This window comes from Chiloscyllium plagiosum, unplaced genomic scaffold, assembly GCF_037043375.1.
Source record: "Chiloscyllium plagiosum isolate Xiang-an unplaced genomic scaffold, Cpla_swu_hap1 HiC_scaffold_9, whole genome shotgun sequence".
In the NCBI taxonomy this organism is placed as follows: Eukaryota; Metazoa; Chordata; class Chondrichthyes; order Orectolobiformes; family Hemiscylliidae; genus Chiloscyllium; species Chiloscyllium plagiosum.
Genome location: NW_028270147.1, coordinates 33,827,999 through 33,849,688, shown reverse-complemented (window position 1 = coordinate 33,849,688; position 21,690 = coordinate 33,827,999). Strand labels below are relative to the sequence as shown.

Genomic DNA, 21,690 nt, shown 5'->3' with positions numbered 1-21,690 from the left:
TTTCTGTGTCCAGCAGTTTCTTAAATGTCCCCAGTGACCTTGCTTCCACAACTGCTGCTGGAAACGCATTCCATGTTCTCACAATTCTCTGTGTAAAGAACCCGTCTCTGACATCTCCTCTATACTTTCCTCCAACCAGCTTAAAACTATGATCCCTTGTGTTAGTCATTTCTGCCCTGGGAAATAATCTCTGGCTATCGACTCTATCTGTGCCTCTCATTATCTTGTATACCTCAATTAGGCCCCCTCTCCTCCTCCTTTTCTCCAATGAAAAAAGTCTGAGTTCAGTCAACCTCTCTTCATAAGATAAGCTCTCCAGTCCAGGTAGCATCCTGGTAAACCTCCTCTGAACCCTCTCCAAAGCATCCACATCTTTCCTATAATAGGGCGACCAGAACCGGACGCAGTATTCCAAGTGCGGTCTAACCAAAGTTTTATAGAGCTGCAACAAGATTTCACGGCTCTTAAACTCAATCCCCCTGTTAATGAAAGCCAAAACACCATATGCTTTCTTAATAACCCTGTCCACTTGGGTGGCCATTTTAAGGGATCTATGTACCGGCACACCAAGATCCCTCTGTTCTTCCACACAGCCAAGAATCCTATCCTTAATCCTGTACTCAGCTTTCAAATTCGACCTTCCAAAATGCATCACCTTGCATTTATCCAGGTTGAACTCTATCTGCCACCTCTCAGCCCATCTCTGCATCCTGTCAATGTCCCGCTGCAGCCTACAACAGCCCATCTATACTGTCAACATTGACCCTTGTGTCGTCTGCAAACTTGCTGACCCATCCTTCAATCCCCTTATCCAAGTCATTAATAAAAATTACAAACAGTAGAGGCCCAAGGACAGAGCCCTGTGGAACACCACTCACCACAGACTTTCAGACAGAATATTTTCCTTCTACTACCACTCCCTGTCTTCTGTTGGCAGGCAATTCTGTATCCAGGCAGCTACGTTCCCCTGTATCTCATTCCTCCGGACCTTCTGAATGAGCTTATCATGGGGAACCTTATCAAATGCCTTGCTGAAGTCCATATACACTACATCCACAGCTCGACCCTCATCAACATTTCTAGTCACATCCTCAAAGAACTCAATAAGGTTTGTGAGGCATGACCTGCCCCTCACAAAACTGTGTTGACTGCATTTAATCAAGCCATGCTCTTCCAGATGGTCATAAATCCTATCCCTCAGAATCCTTTCTAGCACATTGCAGACGACAGACGTGAGACTTACTGGTCTGTAATTGCCGGGGATTTCCCTATTTCCTTTCTTGAAGAGAGGAATTACATTTGCCTCTCTCCAGTCCTCAGGTACAACTCCAGTGGAGAGCGAGGATGCAAAGATCTTCGCAAGTGGCGAAGCAATTGCATTTCTCGTTTCCCAAAGCAGCCGAGGACAAATCTGGTCCGGGCCTGGTGACTTGTCAATCTTAATGTTTGACAAAATATTCAGCACATCAGCTTCCTCTATCTCTATCCATTCCACCATGCACACCTGCTCTTCAAAGGTTTCATTCACTACAAAGTTCATTTCTTTAGTAAAGACAGAAGTAAAAAACTCATTTAGGGCTTCCCCTACCTCCTCAGATTCCACACACAAGTTCCCTATGCTATCCCTGATCGGCCCTACTCTTTCTTTGACCATTCTCTTATTCCTCACATACATGTAAAATGCCTTTGTGTTCTCCCTAATCCGTTCTGCCAAGCCTTTCTTGTGCCCCCTCCTGGCTCTCCTCAGACCATTTTTGAGCTCCTTCCTCGCCTGCCTGTAATCCTCTAGAGCTGAGCTTGACCCTAGCTTCCTCCACCTTATGTAAGCTACCTTTTTTCTTTTGACGAGAAGCTCGACCGCTCTCATCATCCAAGGTTCTTTTATCTTACCCCTTCTTGCCTGTCTCAGAGGGACATATTTATTCATCACTTGCAACAACTGTTCCTTAAACAGTCTCCACATGTCTATAGTGCCTTTACCATGGAGCAATTGCTCCCAATCCATGCTTCCTAACTCATGTCTAATCGCATCATAGTTTCCTCTTCCCCATTTAAATATCCTCCCATTTTGCCTAATCCTCTCCTTCTCCATAGCAATGTAGAATGTGAGGCAGTTGTGGTCACTATCACCAAAATGCTCTCCCACCACAAGATCTGATACCTGCCCTGGCTCGTTTCCGAGCACCAAGTCTAGAATGGCCTCTCCCTTCGTTGGCCTGTCAACGTACTGAGTTAGGAAACCCTCCTGAACACACCTTACAAAAACAGCTCCATTCAAATCTTCTGCTCGAAGGAGGTTCCAATCAATACTGGGAAAGTTAAAGTCACCAATTACAACAACCCTACTACGTCCGCACTTTTTCAAAATCTGCCGACCTATGCTTTCTTCCATCTCCCTGCTGCTATTGAGGGGCCTGTAGTAAACCCCTAATGAGGTGACTGCTCCCTTGCTGTTCCTAATTTCCACCCATACTGACTCGGTAGGCAGATCTTCCTCGACAATGGAAGCTTCTGTAGCTGTGATACCCTCTCTGATTAGTCGTGCTACACCCCCTCATCTTTTCCCCCCTCCCTATTCTTTTTAAATGCTCTGAACCCTGGAACATCCAGCAACCATTCCTGCCCCTGAGAAACCCATGTCATCATAGCATCAGGCACTGATCCATGCTCTAAGTTCATCACTTTTATTCCTGATACTCCTTGTGTTAAAGCAAACACACTTTAACTGATTCCTTGGTTCCTTCCCAGGAAAATCTTTCCCACTAGCTGGTCTACCTTTTGCTATTGCCTCATGTGCATCAACTCTCAACTCCGGTATACAGCTCAGATTCCCACACCCCTGCCACACTAGTTTAAACCCTTCGAACTACTCGAGCAAAGCTTCCACCCAGGACATTTGTCCCCTTCCAGTTCAGATGCAACCCATCCTTCTTGTACAGGTCCCACCTTCCCCAGAAGGCATCCCAATTATCTACATATCTGAAGCCCTCCCTCCTACACGAAGTGACCAGACTTGGACACAATATTCCAAGTGTGCTCTAACTAGGGTTTTATAGAGCTGCAGCAAAACCTCGCAGCTCTTAAACTCAATCCCCCTGCAAATGAAAGCCAAAACACCGAACGCCTTCTTAACAACCCTATCAACTTGGGTAGAATCTTTGTGGGATCTATGTACGTGGACCCCAAGGTCCTGCTGTTCCTCTACACTTCCAAGAATCCTGCCTTTAACCCTGTATTCAGCATTCAAATTCAACCTTCCAAATCAATCACTTCACATTTATTCAGGGTAAACTCCATCTGCCACTTCTCAGCCCAGCTCTGCATCCTGTCAATGTCTTGTTGAAGCCTGCAACAGCCCTCAATGCTATCTGCAAAATCACTGACCTTTGTGTCATCAGCAAACTTACTAACCTACCTTCCAATTCTTCATCCAAATCATTTATAAAAAAAAACCTACAAAGAGCAGAGGCCCAAGAACAGATCCCATAGGACACCACTGGTCACCAACCTCCAAGCGAATACTTTCCATCCACTACCACTCACTGTCTTCTTTTGGCCAGCTAATTCTGTGTCCAGACAAACAAATTTCCATGTATCCCATACTTCCTAACTTTCCGAATGAGCCCACTGTGGAGAACCTTATCAAATGCCAGACTGAAATCCATATACACCACATCCACAGCTCGACCTTCATCAACTTGTCTCATCACATCCTCAAAGAACTCAATAAAGCTTGTGAGGCATGACCTGCCTCTCACAAAGCCATGCTGACTATCTTTGATCAACCTATACTTTTTGAAATAGTCAGAAATCCTATCTCTCAGAATCTTTTCCAGTACCTTGCTTACCATTGATGTAAGACTGACTATTTCCCTGTTCCCTTTCTTGAACAAAGGAACAACATTCACCTCCCTCCAATCATCCAGTAGTACTCCCATCGAGAATGAGGATGCAAAGATCATCACCAGAGACGTAGCAATCTTATTCCTTGCTTCGTGTAGTAGGCTTGGATATATTTGGTCTGGTCCTGGCGGCTTTTCTATCTTGTTGCTTCCCAGCATTTCCAGCACATCCACGTTCTTAATATCAATCTGTTCATGCCAATTATCCTGGTCCATGGTGTTCTCACTATCAACAAGGTCTCTCTCTCTTGTGAATACTAAAGCAAAAAATCTCATTTAGGGCCTTCCCTACCTCCAGGCACAAGTTCCCTCCAATATCCCTGATCAGCCCTACCAACTCTCTAATCATTCTCTTATTCCTCACATAAGGTTAGAACGTCTTTGGGCTTTCCCTAATCTTTCCCACCAAGGCTTTTTTGTGTCCTCTCCTAAGTCCATTTTGAGTTCTTTCCTAACTATCTATAATCGTCTAAAGCTGTGGCAGACCCTTGCTTCCTCAACTTCAAGTAAGCTTCCTTCTTCCTCTTGATGAAAAGTTTCTCTTCTCTTGTCATCCAAGGCTCCTTCACCTTACCATTCCTTGTCTGTCTCAGTGGGACAAAGTTATCAGATTGCCTTCTATAACTAAGCCAGTCTGTATCCATCTTACCAGTTCACCTTGGATCCCATGTGACTTCATCTCTTCTATCAGCCTGCCATGAGGGACCTTGTCAAAGGCCTTACTAAAGTCCATGTAGATAACATCTACCACCCTGCCCTCATCAATCGTCTTTGTCACTCCTTCAAAAAACTCAATCAAGTTTGTGAGACACAATTACCCCTACACAAAGCCATACTGCCTATCATTAATAAGTCCACATTTTTCCAAATGTGAGTAAATCTCATCCTTAAGAATCTTGTCTAATAATTTCTCTACCACTGACATAAGGTTGAATGGCCAGTAATTTCTTGGATTATCCTTGTTGCCCTTCTTAAAGGAACAATGTTGGCTATTCTCCAGTCGTCTGGAACCTCCCCTGTGACTAATGAGGATACAAAGATTTTGGACAAGTCCCCATCAATCTCCTCACCTGCCTCCCTCAGAATTCTGAGATAGATCCCATCAGGTCTTGGGAATTTTCTATCTTAATGCTTTTCAAAACACCCAACATCGCTTCCTGTTTTATATTGATATGCCCTACAATATCAACACATCCCTTCTGAGAGGGTCACCATCCACCATATCCTTCGCCTTTGTCAAAACTAATTCAAAATATTCGTTAAGGACCTCACCCACTTCCTCCGGCTCCAAACACCATTTTCCTCCTTTGGCCTTGAGTGGACCTACTCTTACTCTAGCTACCCTCTTCCTCCTTATATATGTTTAAAACAACTTGGGATTTTCCTTTATCATGTTTGCCAAAGACATTTCAAGGCATCTTTTAGCCCTCCTGATTCCTTGTTTGAGTTTTTTCCTGCTACCTTTGTATTTTCAAGGGTTCTGTCTGTCTTCAGTTTCCTAAATCTTCAGTATGCTTCCTTTTTCTTTTTGATTAAGGTCTCAATTTCTCTTGTCATTCACGGTTCCCAAACTTGCCAATAAGATTTTCCTACAGGGGTGGGGAGAGCAAGTCATCATAGGCTGCTCTGAGTCTCAACCAGCTCCTAAGAAAGGAAATAAAATCTGTTCCCACTCATTTTTGAACAGTGAGATTTGGTCTAATATCTGGTCACCAAGTATTAGCATGTACATTTGCTTGTCTGATTTAGATTGAGGTCTCATCTGTACACAATTGAGTGCCCACAGCCAGCCACTGTTGTGATTTGCTTCATGTAATGTGAAGTTGGTATTGTAGAAATGCCAGTTTTATTAATAAGTCTGAAAATATTTATGCTCAGATGTTTCAGCACTCTGATCTGCACCTTTAACCCAAACAAAACCAGCAACAGAAAAACACGTTTAAAGTAATACAATATCCCAAGATGCTGTACTAGGATATATGTAATACAAAATATGATCCTGAACAACAAAAGGAGATTTCAGTTCAGATGACTAAAACATTTGGTTCAAGAATTTTTCAAAGGAGGAAGCTAAGGTAGGGAGATGAAAAGTTCCAGTCAGTGAAATCTGGAGTTTAGGAGTTAAGATTGTGGTCTATTCAAATTCAAGATTCTGGATGACAAAGACAAATCTGAACAAATGAAGAAGACACCCAGCAGAATATATACCTCCACCATGCAGTTAATTCAACATTGTTACGATTATGGATCTCTTCCTTGAAGCTTTTCCTTACCCAGTTAAAGGTCTGTAACTACAAAGTTGGAAAATAATCTTTTTTTTATTAAAAGTTTCTATCTCGCTGAAGAGGCCTTAGGCCAGTCCATACCTAGCAACCTGCTCTGAAAACTCTGCTCACATGTTATCAGCTGTAACAAATTCCACTACACCAGCTGATGCAAACACAACATTGTAATCAACAACATTCTCAATAAAATGAACCACAACATTCTTAAGAACAAAAATCAAAGTGCCCTATCTTCCAATATTAACAGATTATTTCAGGAAATTCCATAATCTGGATCCAAATCTGCATATTTGCCAATAATTAATTAGTTCTTCCTTGGACACTACACTATCAATTAGTTTTTTGAGATAAATTGTTTACAGGCAATCAGACTAATAGGGCTGAAAACATTACTTCTGCCCATCTTCAGTGGCAGAGAGAAAGATAATTGCAATTCAAGATGGAAATATGGGTTAAGTAAAGTAATCAATATATCTTTAACAGGTTTACTTTAGGAAATAGTAACAAAAATACTCCATTAGTCCTGAGTCACAGGCTGTCAGGTACAGTCCACTAACTGTCATGGGATTAAAGCAACTCCACTAGGATTGTGTCTGAAAGACAGTGCAAATTAGTTAAATTAGGTTCTTAAGGCACAAATAATGACAGATATGCAGAAATGACCACAAACACTCCTGCCAGAATCACAATAATAGATCATGAAAACAGTCGCCAGTGCAAAGAATTAGTTTTGCCTTGGATGCAAGGAAAGAGTTGATTATATTAACAGACCATATATAGATTTGCAATCTAATAAAACAGAAAAAAAATCAGGAAATGTTGGAACATCTGAAAAAGAGAAACAATGAGTCATCATTATAAATGGAAAAGGAATTTTGAAAGAGCTGAACAGGGAAAAGAGAATTTTGATAAATCTGTTTGAAGAAATGTAAATGTATTTATTTACTATTAAATTCCTCTGTGGACCAAGGACCAAACTGAGCTTTATCTAAAATTTATTCACAGGATGAGGGCTTCATTGTCTAGGCCAGCATTTATTACCATACCTGGTAGCCCAGAGGGCAGTTAAGAATGAACCACATTGGTGTGGGTCTGGAGTCACATGTAATCCAGACCAATTAAAGATGGCAGTTCCCTAAAGGCCGTTAGAGAACCAGATGGATTTTTCTGACAATCGACAATGGTTTCATCGCCATCATCAGACTCTTAATTCCAGATTTTTAATCAAATTTAAATTCCACCATCTGCCATGGCAGGAATCAAATCTGAGTCCCCAGAGCATTACCTAGATCTCTGCATTAACAATCCAGCGCTAATACCATTAGGTCATCATCTTGCCACCAGGCAATACTTTATCCAAGTCAAATAATCTTGCTCTTTCAGGATGCAAAAAATGAAAAGAATGAAAGAAAATGATCATCTCAGACAAACACTGAAAAAGTATTAGGAAAACAAAACCTCAGAATTGAAACATTTCATTCAGAGAATTGCATGGATTATCAATTATAATGTAGCTGGAAGGAAGGCAGAGCAAGACCTTTTACTGCAATCTACCTGAAGATGAAAATTTTTCATTTCTTCCTGCTGTATCATTTATTTCAATGTATGTTTGACTGCATTGCTGTGAATAATGTTCATCCAGAAGAATCTGCTTAAAAGAGTGATATGGGATATGCGGCTTCTACTCCTTAAATTGGTACATAATTCATGCTCTTAATTGGCAGCCTCCACTGGCTGAATTGAATCAGGGAAAACAATACAGATGTCTTTAAATTCATTTGAACATTTAAATCTTTCTGTCATGTAAATGGAAGCGAAGCTTGTAAAAGCTAATTAAAATGTGGGGGCATTTTAATGATCTACCTCATAAATATTGCTTCTGTCACCCACAGAGTTCATTTATGGGCTCTCAAAAATGCATGAAATTAAGCTTTACACAACGAATCTGCACTTTTAGATTTCCAGATAGGATCAGCAATTTCACTTGTGAGGCTGAGTTTGTTTCTTGCCAGTTATCTGTTTAGTAGGCTCTTTTGTGGAATTACTAATCTTGCATTGCCATAATGTATTCTCCATTTGGTTAAATGAAACATGTTTAACATTGTGAAATACATTAAGGGCAAAAGAGTACCTAGGGTAAGCATAGGGCCCCTTAAAGATTACCAAGGCCTTCTATGAGTGGAACCGTAGGAGATGGGTGAGATACCAAATGAGCATTTTGTGTCAGTACTTACTGTGTAGAGGGATATGGAAACCGGAGAACTAAACATTGATATGTGGAAAAGTGTCCATGTTACAGAGGAAGAGGTACTGGAGGTCTTAAAATGCATAAAGATGGATAAATCCTCAGGACCTGATCAGGTGTCACCCAGATTTTTGTGGGAAGCTAGGATATGGTTGCTCGGCCCCTTGCTGAGATAGTTGTATCATCAATAGCGATGGCTTAAGTGCTAGTAGACTGGAAGATTGTCTAATGTGGTGCCATTTTTTAAAGAAAGGTGATAAGGAAAAGAAAGGGAACTATAGACTAGTGAGCCTGATGTCAGTGGTAGGTAGGTTGTTGGAGGGGATTCTGAGGGACAGGATCCACAGGTATTTATCCACATGGCTCATTAACTTGATTGAGTTTTTTGAAGAAGTGACAAAATAAGATTGATGAGGGCAGAGAGGTGGATTTAATCTATTTGGACTTTGGCAAGATGTTCGACAAAGTTCTGCATAGTAGACTGCTTAGCAAGGTTAGATCACATGGAATCCTAGGAGAGCTAGCCATTCGGATATAAAATTCACTTGAAGGTAGGAGACAGAAGGTGGTGGTGGAGGGTTGTTTTCAAACCAGAGGCTTGTGACCAGTGGTTTGCCACAAGTATCGGGGCTGAGTCCACGACTTTTCATCGTTGATATAAATGATTTAGATGTGAACGTAGGAGGTATAGTTAGTAAGTTTGCAGATGACACCAAAATTCGTGATGTAGTAGACAGTGAAGAAGGTTACCTCAGAGTACAACAGAACCTTGATCAGATGGGCCAATGGGCCAAGGAGTGGCAGATGGTGTTTAATTTAAATAAATGTGAGGTGATGCGTTTTGGTAAGACAAATAGGGCAGGACGTATACTCTTAATAGTAGTGACTTGGGGAGTGTTGCCGAACAAAGAGACCTTGGGTGCAGGTTCATAGTTCCTTGGAGTCACAGGCAGACAGGGGAGTGAAGAAGGCATTTGGTATGCTTGCCTTTATTGGTCAGTGCATTGAATGTAAGAGTTGGGATTTCATGTTCTGGGTGTACAGGACATTAGTTAGGCCACTTTTAGAACACTGTGTTTCAATTCTGGTCTCCCTGCTGTAGGAAAGATGTTATTAAACTTGAAAGGGTTCAGAAAAGATTTACAAGGATGTTGCTGGGGTTGGAGGGTTTGTGCTTTATGGAAAGGCTGAATAAGCTAGGGCTATTTTCCCTGGAAGTGTCAGAAGCTGAAGGGTGACCTTATAGAGGTTTATAAAATCATGAGAGGCATGAATAGGGTAAATAGCCCAGGTCTTTTTCCCAGGGTTGGGGAGTCCAAATCTAGAGGGCATAAGCTTAAGGTGAGAGGGGAAAGATATAAAAGGACCTAAGGGGCAATTTTTTCATACAGAGGGTGGTGTATGTATGAAATGAGCTGCTAGAGGAAGTAGTGAAGGCCTGTTGCAATTACAACGTTGAAAAGGCATCTGGATAGCTACATGAACAGAAGGGTTTATAGACATATGGGCCAAATGCTGACAAATGGGACTAAATTAATTTCAGATATCTGGTCATCATGGACGAGTTGTCCTTGCTTTACAACTCTGTGACTGTATCAGAGTTTCTCTCAGAATTTAAGGGATTTTCATCAAAGTATTTTAAAACTTTTTAAAAATATTGTTATACTTTCAGACATGTGCTGTCTAAATTGGCAAGTGATGCTAATTATCTTGCTCTTCCATCCCCAGACTATAATAGCCACTGTTCAATGAATTATCAGAATGTGTTTGAATATAACTTTGAGTTTTGCCCCTTCCCTTCCTCTAAACATGCAGTTGAGATATACAAGTTACCACTTGCCACAATGTACCAACAGTGATTAGACCGTAGCTGATTCAATAATCAATTGTGTGGGTTTGTCCCACCTGACCTGACTCACCTAATTCTGTAATCCTGTTTAACTCACCAGTTCCCTAGTGGCCCTCTTATCATAAGACACTTCTGTGTAAGTGCCTTGCTTCTTTCTGTCTGGGTGAACTCCATACACATCAAACCTGTAATAACACCAAAAACAATGTTGCCTTGTGTTATTGAATACATAGAATGGAGATTTTGGAAGGAGAAATGCCATTCAACTCTTTCAATATTTAGCGTTGATGATATTTGGAGCTTAAAAAAGCATGACCTGCCCACATTTTATCGACTCTGATTTTCCAGCAAGATGGTTTAACTATTCATCACCAAATTTGGCTGAATCTCATAAAGCACTATTCAATCCTTTTCTCATCTGTCCAAAATTTGCATTATTTCAGGATTACACTCGAATGCAACGATAACCTTAGGTTTCTCATGTCCATATTTTCCTAAACATCTTTCCCTTCTTTCTCCATCCTCACTTCCAATAGCAAGTGCAAGGGACTTGTGAACATCTTTGTAACCAAGATTGAATCAACTGTTTAATTGCTTCCCTCCATTCTCCTAGCTTACATAATGGACCAGAATGGTTGTCTTCTTTTACCTACTATTTCCTCACCACTTCATAGTAAATATTTTAAGTTTTGTTCTAAAATTCATTAACAATCTCATGAACCCATTTTGCAGTATTAAAACATCCTGAACTGCTATGAATCTTATCTATTATCACCTATTACTGATTAGGTAATACTATTAGGAGACACGTGTCACATAACCCAACTCCACAATATTGTCATTAGTGTCATTATTGAGTTGTATCCAATTTAGTTCATAAACTATGAGTTGCACTGTACAATGCTGTATTAACATATTACACTTCACCCCATTATTCCAAAATAGAAGACAGTGATATTAATTGGATCCAAGTTTTGTACTTAATATCAGTGCCTGTGCACAAATCACTGACTAGAAGTATAAGTTTGCTTTAATAACAAGGCATATTATCTTTACAGAGACAGTGTTAATAGACAATAGACAATAGATGCATGAATAGGCCATTCGGCCCTTTGAGCCAGCACCATCATTCATTATGATCATGGCTGATCATCCACAATCAGTATCCTGTTCCTGCCTTATCCCCATACCCCTTGATTCCACTATCTTTAAGAGCTCTATCCATCTCTTCCTTGAAAGTATCCACAGACTTGGCCTCCACTGTCTTCTGGGGCAGAGCATTCCATACACCCACCACTCTCTGGGTGAAGAAATTTCTCCTCAACTCTGTTCCAAATGGCCTACCCCTTATTTTTAAACTGTGTCCTCTGGTTCTGGACTCACCCATCAGCAGAAACATGCTTCCTGCCTCCAGAGTGTCCAATCCTTTAATAATCTTATACATCTCAATTAGATCCCCTCTCATCCTTCTAAACACAAGTGTTTACAAGCCCAGTTGCTCCAATCTTTCAACATATGATAGTCCTGTCATTGCGGGAATTGATCTCCTGAACCTACGCTGCACTCCCTCAATAGCCAGAATGTCCTTCCTCAAATTTGGAGACCAAAACTGCACACAGTACTCCAAGTACGGTCTCACCAGGGCCCTGTACAGCTGCAGAAGGACCTATTTGCTCCTATACTCAATTCCTCTTATTATGAAGATTAGTATGCCATTAGCTTTATAGTCATTATATAATGAGAATATAATGCTGTGTCCTCAATGTTTACAGAAATTCCCACAACTCTACTAACACTAACTTGCATTTATATAGCACCTTGAATATTGGAATCTATTGGTTATGATATTATCTACTTCAGTTAAGAATATGAACTGAAATACATAAACCTTTCTCTCCTAATACACTGTCCATCTTTTCCAATTCCTTATTTTTTTTAAATAACCAAAATCACAAGTATTGACAATTTCTCTTTGCCCATTTAATTCAGTCTACTAAATTATTTGCTATGTTTCCTACTTTAGTATCATCCTAAATTTGGGTAAAATTTCCTCCTGTTCCATTTCCCTTTCATTGATGGACACAGTGGACAGAATCAATCTTGGAACAGAGCCCTGTGAAATATTGCGACTCACTTTCAATCAATTGGCCTCAACCCCCAGTCTCTGCTCTCGATGGTGTTCAGTGCCTTCCTCAACAAAGCGTCACCCATTTTGATTGGTCACAAGCCAGGGACTCCCATAAGTTAGTGAGAATGCTTTGAAGACATCTTGAAAGTATTCCCACTGTCTCCACGGGAGCATCCTGCCTTAACAGAGTTCTAAGTAGAAGAATTCTTTGAGAAGCTGCCATCTGGCATACAAATGACATGCCTAGCCCAACGGAGTTGATTTTGAGTCATTGGTGCCTTGGACATGTTGATTTGAGAAATGATGTTGCCCTTGCATAATCTTCCCTGTTAGTCAGTTTGGAGGATCTTACAAAGGTACCATTGATAGTACTTCTTCAGTGCTCTGAGGTACCCACTGTAGGTTAGCCAATGCTCTGATGCATATAGGAATGTGGGATCCCTGCTGCTCAATAAACTATGATCTTAGCGTTTTGTAATCCTGGTGATCAAATGCTCTTTTCCACAGTCGGTCAAAGGCTAATCTGGCAGTGATGATGAATTCCCATCTCTGTCTGCCCTTGTCAAGATGTGTCTCGCAGTTTACAGAAATAGTTTCCCATTTTCCACAATCACAGTGTATTGTTGGAAGTTGGTATACAATATTCACCCTAATAAGCGAGAGCACCAACAGCCTTGCTATTATTCTCAATGCACAAAACAAAGCAATTTGTTCTGCTTCTCTGAATTTAACATCCCTCAATCTTCTCCAATCAGTCCCCTGTTGCACCTTAACAAAGGCTTTCTAAAAGTCCTTGCAAACGATATCCTTTCAGTTTCTTCTGTATCTGTGACCTCTTCAAAGCTTTGTTAGGTTTGTCAAACATAAATCTTTTTGAAATTATTGTTAGCCACTGCTAGTTAGTTTTCCCTTCATCTAGGTATTTAATTTTAAATAAAGATTCCAATTTTTTAAATCGCAAATACTAAATCACTTGACTCGATTAGTTCTATTTCTCTGGTCACTTTTGTGTCTTTTAAAACGCCTTCTGTCAATGTAACTAAATTCCATGGTCTCTGTTATTTCTTCCCCCTTTGCAAAATCCTTGAATCTGTCCTATCAGATCCTGGCACTTTGTTTTCCTTCAATTTAGCTATTTATACTTTAGCTTACCCCAATATCTCTATCTTCTACCCAATGTGGAATCCATCTCCTCTCCAGTATCTTTTGTATAAAATGATGTAGAATACTCCTGACCGATCCCAACCAATTTCCAACCAATTCGTTTGCAGTCCTCATCTCTATTTATTAGGAATCTGTCAATGTTAAATAAATCCACTGAAAAAACATTAGATAATCTGGGAATTCTTGACTTCAATTTACCTGGCTTTCTGAGTTCCAAAAGGTGCTCCTTCAAATTGCTTCACTTCCACTGACTGATCCATTGCTGCTTAATTTCTAGTTGACTTTGACCAAGCACCCGCTGCGTGACGGCTCCTAGCAACCCGGAACGCGCATTATCAAGTGGCATAATGGCAATGGGGCAATTTACAAAATAATAACCGACAACAGAGTGTCACATTTAATACCTCATTGCGTCAGACAGAAAACTGGTTCATATCATTCACGGAACAGCAACTTAAGAAAGAAGGTAGAAAAGTGTATTAATGTAGCTCAGCTAAACTAAATAGGCTTGAGTCTAGGACGCTGGGTCCCCTATTACACAGAAAGAAATATTTGACTGAAATTTGATTCAGTGCAAGTGATCACTGTTCTTCGAAAACAAAATAATCGTAGCCTCGAAATTATGTTACAACTAATATTACGTTGAATCACTTTTCAAAAGAAATTGTGAACGCTATTTCATCTCTAAACTGTTCGCAGCTATAAACGATATTTACCTTAATGCGATCAATGTATTGAGAAGGTGCCAGGCCTGAATCGCGTGGGATTTATTCATCACAAACTACATGCCACTAACCCACAAAACATGGATTTTACTGCACCCTTTTGCTTTGTGTGCCAAACACTTGGTTATAATTTCTTCAATACCCAGAGGCTTAACTTTCAAATGAAACTTCATTACATTAATTTCATGCCACGATTCATTCCCAAGCACCTCACTGTCAATTTGGTTATTTTGGAGATAATTATGAAGGGATCACATATCAACCCTATTTGTTAAAAGTCACACAACACCAGGTTACAGTCCATCTAGTTTATTTGGAAGCACTAGCTTTTGGAGCACTACTTCATCAGGTGGTTGTGAAAGTTCATGCTCACAGCATTTATAGCCAAAGTCCATGACACTGGTTTCCTTTGGCTATAAATTCTGTAAGCATGATGTTAACCTCCACAACCACCTGATGAAGGAGTGCCGCTCCGAAAGCTAGTGTGCTTCCAAATAAACCTGTTAGACTATAACCTGGTGTTGTGTGATTTTTAACTTTAACCACCCCAGTCCAACACCGGCATCTCCAAGTCATGGCAACCTATTTGTACACAACAAGGTTCAACAAATAAAAATAAATAGATCATGGCCACATACGGTGTTTTTGATGAAGAATTGCCTGAATCTCATTCATTATCTCATCCAAAGAAGACTCCTGAAACACAATAGCAGTCCCTAAGCAATGGGCTGAATGCCAGCCTAGATTAAGTGCATAAATTCAAATGCAAATTTCCTACCGACTGAGCCACATTCACACTTAACAATTCTCACGTTGTGCCTTTTCTGGAAAATCACATATGAAATTCATATCTAATTTGCCAAGCACTGGATTGATCGTGTTATAATAAATCCTTTGTCATGATTGTTGCCATGACTTGCAGTAAGGATATCAATATAACAAAGCCTCACTACAACAAATGACTGCACATAAATTGAAATTGGGGCATTTGATCTTGGAGAATATCTACAAACTTGATTTAATCTGAACTATTTGTTAAATTGATGTTTTATTGCTCAATCCCAGCCATTTGTAATGTTCTACATTGTTTTGTGCTAACCTGGTAATCAATTATTCATCATGCAGTTTCTGTCTCCTTTTTCATTAGTAATTTTGTAACACTGCCAATCACTATCAATTGTTCTGTGTGTGCAGTTGTTCTGTGAATTAATTGTTTCTGAACTATTCCTTCCTATCTCTACTTCAGCATAACTTTATAAAAGTCCTTTGCTATGCTCACTTATCAGTTATTTCTCAGTTTCCATTATTGTCTTCTAACTCCCTTCTTGATAGCTGGTATTCTTTATTTGGCATTCTCTTTGTAATCAGCAATGCATATTTAAAAACAAAACATTTGAAACTTGAATATGGATGATGTTATTGATTTAAACTAATTGTAGTCATAATATATTTTCTTCCACATATTGAGCAGAGTCACCTGTCGGGTGAATTCACTGCACTGGGAGACAGGAAGGACTTGCTCTGCCACATTTTTCAAATTACACCCAATCCTAAAAAAATATGAAACAACACTTTGAAAACAGCTGCCAAACACACCCACACTGGATAGGTTTTAAACACTTGACACAAAAGTTGAGCAGTTCTGATCACAGATTCCTTTCTTAGAACAGATCATTGTTGAGACATACCTTGTCTCGTAAGGTATGTAAATAGGAGGTTGCTGTGATGACGATTATAATCTGAAGCTCTTTAAAATATTTCCAACACCCAAGTCATTTCTGGGTCACAATCCAGAAGTGAACCATGTAGCCTGATATTATGTGAAGCTACTAACAACTATCTTCATGTTTACCATCTAAGTAAGAATGTGTGCACATTGTCAAGTTGGGAGGCCCGATCAGATGACATGAAAGCAGAGGTGAGTGCTGATGATACAGGTGGGTGGGGAGAGCATCTCACACAGGATACACTCTCTGAGCAGTTCAGCAAAATGAACAATAGAGAATGGCTGTCACAGTTAGAACATCCTTGTGGTTTGAGAAGCCACTCCCTTGGATTCCCTCTGGCTATGATCCTCTGAATCCCATAGCTCCATGATGGTAACTTGACTGGTCACAGAAAGCTGCAAAGACACCAATGCCCCACCAGTTCCTGTTGGCAAATCAAATTTCCCTCAGTCTGACAATATCTGGAACAAGTCACATGAACCCTATAGGGTAACTTTGGACTGACAGCATGACCTGATGCACAATTGATTTGAAAACATGGCTTCACCACTGGGTATCCTGGGAGGTTCTGGCAGAGGCTGTGACAAGATGGAAGATATGACAAATGGGTGCCATAGAACATGGTGCCTAGGTAATGAAGCAAGTTTCTGAAAATGGAGTGAGAAATCTCACTCTCTGATGGAAAGAAACATTCCCAGAAACTCAGCAAAATTGAAATTTAACTGAATTTTGGGAAAATTTAGCTCTCAATGTAATACATTTCTGGTTCCAGTTGTAGTATGATTAAATGACTAATTTTGTGCAGGCCAACAAATGAGGACCAATCCTTTCACAAGTGTCCCACTACAGTCCTAAGAAAATTCAGCTTCCACCTTTGACTAGGTAGAAGACAGATGTTGATCAACACCTTTTTTAGGTCAAAGATGGAAGCTGTCAAGACCGGCTGAGGAGAGTAATTGGTTCCCCAATTTTTAACTCCCTCTGAATAGATAACTGAATTATTTTAGCACACAGCTATCACATTTCAATTGAAACATATTTCATGATAAAATTGAGCCAATTATCAAGGTTTGTTTTTAATGAAATAATGAGGAATTTTATTATCTGCTTACTCCAAGAGAAAATAATAAAATTGTGACTATAAACAAAGACAAAAACAGGTAATAAGTTTACAAGGGAGAATGTCCAGTACAGGCAGAGAGAAGAAAGGTTATCTTAGATTCAATGAAGTGTTAGATTATTAACCTGATACCATAATTATTTGCTAGTTGACTTGTATCCTCAGCAGTTGCAGACTCTGCAGAAATCTTTGAGTTCTCAAGCATGATATTTTCCCAATTTACTTTCTCACTGGGCATTGTATTCTAAAATGGTAAGTGAAGCAAGCAGAAAGTCTTTCGGTTCTTGATTATAAACCCATTGCTTCCTTCTCTCTGATCTGCTCAAAAGCAGCTGTTGAAATATGGTTCAAAATGTCTTCTATTCTCTTCACAAATTAACTAACTAGGAGAAAGTGAGGACTGCAGATGCTGGAGCTCAGAGCTCAGAATCTTCCTGATGAAGGGCTTATGCCCAAAATGTCAATTCTCCAGTTCCTCGGATGCTGCCTGACCTGCTGTGCTTTTTCAGCACTACACTCTCAAAGTTGACAACTGGCAGGTGAGCACTTTCTCCCCATAATATGTGAAATTATCATGCATAATATTTATTCATAATATGTGAATGAAGACAGAAGATACAAATTGTTTGGCACTGACTCAATTACCTGCTTTCAATGACTTTTGATAAAAATGGTATTGTCAGTGCAGATGCATTTTCCTTATGGATTTCTCAAACTTTACCTCAGTCTATGGTCAGGTGACTAGTGCAGCAATTTTAGGTTCTCATTTCTACTGTTTTTAAAACAGACTTTTTATTCCTACGAAAAGTCTCAAGTGCAACAATCAGATGATTAAAATAAAATTCCACAGTCCAGTTGACCACAATTGTAACAAAGGAAATTAAAGGAGCTACTTCACATGAGCCTTCCAGATTATTAGAATTCTGTCAGATTCTTTCCTAAAATTAATTTCTATCAAACAAACATACAAATGGGTAAAAAAATAAACATGCAGAGTGTCCAGTGCTGAATGATGATGAAAGGATCATATAGTTTAAACTCCTTAGGGTGTCCTTGAGGTGTAAAGATTTTAAATTGGGATCATGGTTCTTACATTGATTTCTTGCATCCTCAGCAATAGTGAATATCGTTCATCTGTTTAAGGTCTCAGGGTATAGATGTTTCTCTCCAAATTATGTTTTAATCAGATGCTTAGTCCTTTGAGTGACAGAGACAGCAATTTCTCTATTTGCTTCCAGTCACACATCTCTGCTCTGCCCAAAGCAGTTTCCTGAAATGCAAGTTTGTTCATGTATTTCCATGTCTGAGTTCATTGTATCCAGGTTTGATAATTGTAGGCAATGCCTTTCATTTTCAATGTGTGAAACGTATAATATGTGTGTAGGTGAAGCAGGAGATGAAGTTTTCTTCATGCTTCATAGGGTGTCTTTTGATAAAAATGTTAATTTCAGTTCAGAAAATTTTGTTTAGGCCAAACATTTAATTTCTTCCATGAAGTCGTTTTTAGGGTAAAATGGATCAATGAGTATGGGGAAAAAGCAGGAACCATGTTCTGAGTTGGATGATTTACCAGGGTCATAGAATGGCCTACTCCTATTTTCCATGTATGTAGGATAGTAAAGAAGGCGTTTGCTATGCTTTCCTTTATTGGTCAGAGTATTGAGTACAGGAGTTGGGAGGTCATGTTTTGGCTGTACAGGACATTGGTTAGGCCACTTTTGGAATATTGTGTGCAATTCTGGTCTCCCTGCTATCAGAAGGACGTTTTGAACCAGAGGGGTACTAATATCCTGGGTGGGAAATTTGCTGGTGCTATTCGGATGGGTTTAAATTAGCTCAGTAGAGGGATGCAAACCTGAGGTGTAGTTGCAGTGCACAGGAGGATGAGAGTAGGGAGGGCATGGACAGGATTTCACAGTCACAGGAATGTGCTGGCAGGCAGCAAGCTGGTTTGAAGTGTGTCTACTTCAACGCCAGAAGTATCCGAAATAAGGTAGGTGAGCTTGCAGCATGGATAGGTACCTGGGAGTTCGATGTTGTGGCCATTTTGGAGACATGGATAGAGCAGGGTCAGGAATGGACGTTGCAGGTTCCAGGATTTAGATCTTTCATTAAGAACAGGCAAGGTGGTAAAAGAGGGGGAGGTGTGAGTCAAGAACAGTATAATGGTGGCTGAAAGAACTTTTGATGAGAATTTGTCTACTGAGGAGGTATGGGCTGAGGTTAGAAACAGAAGAGGAGAGGTCACACTGCTGGGAGTTTTTTAATAGGCCTCTGTAGAGATCCAGGGATGTGGAGGAGAGGATTGGCAAAACGATTCTGGGTAGGAGTGAAAGGAACAGGGTGGTCATAATGGGGGACTTTAACTTCCCCAAAATTAACTGGAAATGCTATAACTCTAGTACATCAGATGAATCAGGTTTTGTCCAATGTGTGCAGGAAGGTTTTCTGACACAGTATGTTGAAGGGCCGACAAGAGGGGAATTATCGATGGGGGAAGGGCAATTATAATGCAATTAGGCAAGACTTAGGATGCATAGAATGGGGGTCACAAAATGCAGGGAATGGGGCAATCGAAATGTGGAGCTGGTGTAAGGAACAGATATTATGTGTCCTTGATAGGTATGTCCCTGTCAGGCAGGAAGTAATAAGGTAAGGGAACTGTGGTTTACTACATAAATTGCATCTCTTGTTAAGCAGAAGAAGGAGGCTACTGAGGAGGATGTTGAGATGAGATGGTTCAGTTGAGGCGTTGGAGAGTTACAGACTAGCTAGGAAGGATTTAAAGAGAGAGTTAAGAAGAACAAAGAGAGGACATAAGCATTCTTTAGCAGGTAGAATAAAGGAGAACCCTAAAGCTTTCTATAGGAATGTGAGGAATAAAAGGATGACTAGAGTAGGAATAGGGCTAGTCAAAGACAGAAGTGGCAAGTTGTATGTGGACCCTGTGGAGATCAGAGAGGTGCTAAACAAATATTTCTCATCGGGTTTCACTCAGGAAAAGGAGAATGTTGTAGAGGAGAAGAATGATATATGAGATATTAGACTAGAAAGGATCGAGGCTATTAAGGAAGAGGTGTTATCAATTCTAAAAGGAATGAAAGTAGACAAGTCCTCTGGGCTGGATGGGATTTATCCGAGGATTCTCTAGGCAGCTAGGGATCAGGTGTTGGAGCCTTTGGCTTTGATCTTTGGGTCATCATTGTCTACGGGTTTAGTACCACAGGACTGGAGAATTGCAAATGTTGTGCCCTTATTCAAGGAGGGCAGTAGAGATGACCCAGGTAATTATAGACCAGTGAGTCTTACATCCGTTGTAGGAAAAGTTTTGGAAAGGATTATAAGAGATAAGATTTATAATCATCGAGCAGGCAACAATTTGATTGCAGATAGTCAACGTGGTTTCGTCAAGAATCCAGAATATGGTTTCGTCAAGGGCAGGTCATGTCTCACAAACCTCATTGACTATTTTGAGAAGGTGGCCAAGCATGTAGATGAGGGTAAGGCAGTTGACGTGGTGTACATGGACTTCAGTAAAGCCTTTGATAAGATTTCACATGGTAGGCTGTTGGAGAAATGCAGAGGCATGAGATTGAGGGTGATTTAACAGATTACTAGTGGTTATTAGTGGTGTGCCATAAGGATCTGTTTTGGGACCACTGCTGTTTGTCATTTTTATGAATGACTTAGATGCAAGCATAGATGGATGGGTTAATAAGTTTGCAGATGACACTAAAGTTGGTGGAGTAATGAACAGTGTGGAAGAATGTTGCAGGTTACAGGGGGACTTGGATAAAATGCAGAATTGGGCTGAGAGGTGGCAAATGGAGTTCAATTCAGATAAATGTGAGGTGATTCACTTTGGGAAGAAGAACAGGAAGGCAGAATACTGGGTCAACGGAGAGATTCTTGGTAGTGTGGATGTGCAGAGGGATCTTGGAGCCCATGTACATAGACCCCTGAAAGTTGCCACCCGGGTTGATAGTGATGTTTAGAAGGCATACGGTGTGTTAGGTTTTATTGGTAGAGGGATTGAGTTCTGGAGCCGTAATGTCATGCTGCAAATGTACAAAATGCTAATGCGGTCACACTTGGAATATTGTGTATAGTTCTGGTTGCCCTATTACAGGAAGGATATCAAAACATTGGAAAAGGTGCAGAGGAGATTTACTGAGATGTTGCCTGGTCCAGAGGGAAGATATTATGAGGAAAGGCTAAGAGATTTGGGTCTGTTCTCATTGGAAAGATGAAGGCTAAGAAGGGATTTGATAGAGATATACAAGATGATCAGAGGATTAGATAGGGTAGATAGTGAAAGTCTTTTTCCTAGGATGATGACATCAACTTATATGAGGGGGTATAGCTACAAATTGAGCGGTAATAGATTTAAGACAGATGTCAGAGAGTGGTAAGGGCGTGGAATGCCCTGCCTGCTAATGTAGTTAACTCAGCCATATTAGGGAGATTTAAACAATCCTTGGATAAGCACATGGATGATAATGGGATAGTGTAGGGATGGGCTTAGGTTAGTTCACAGGTCGGCAT

The 21,690-nt window shown here is 40.3% G+C and overlaps 1 protein-coding gene across 1 annotated transcript in view; it reads right to left on the bottom strand.

The window, feature by feature from the left end:
- Positions 1-13,836, bottom strand: part of LOC122554760 (ciliary microtubule-associated protein 2-like) — a 36,239-nt gene extending 22,403 nt beyond the window's left edge. The window contains exons 1-2 of the mRNA XM_043700136.2: positions 13,772-13,836; positions 10,379-10,466 (exon numbers count right to left, since the gene is read on the bottom strand). Of these exons, the coding sequence (XP_043556071.2) occupies positions 10,379-10,466; positions 13,772-13,833 (150 nt within the window). The 5' untranslated portion in view covers positions 13,834-13,836. The remainder of the gene's footprint in view (positions 1-10,378; positions 10,467-13,771) is intronic.
- Between the last annotated feature and the right edge of the window lie 7,854 nt (positions 13,837-21,690).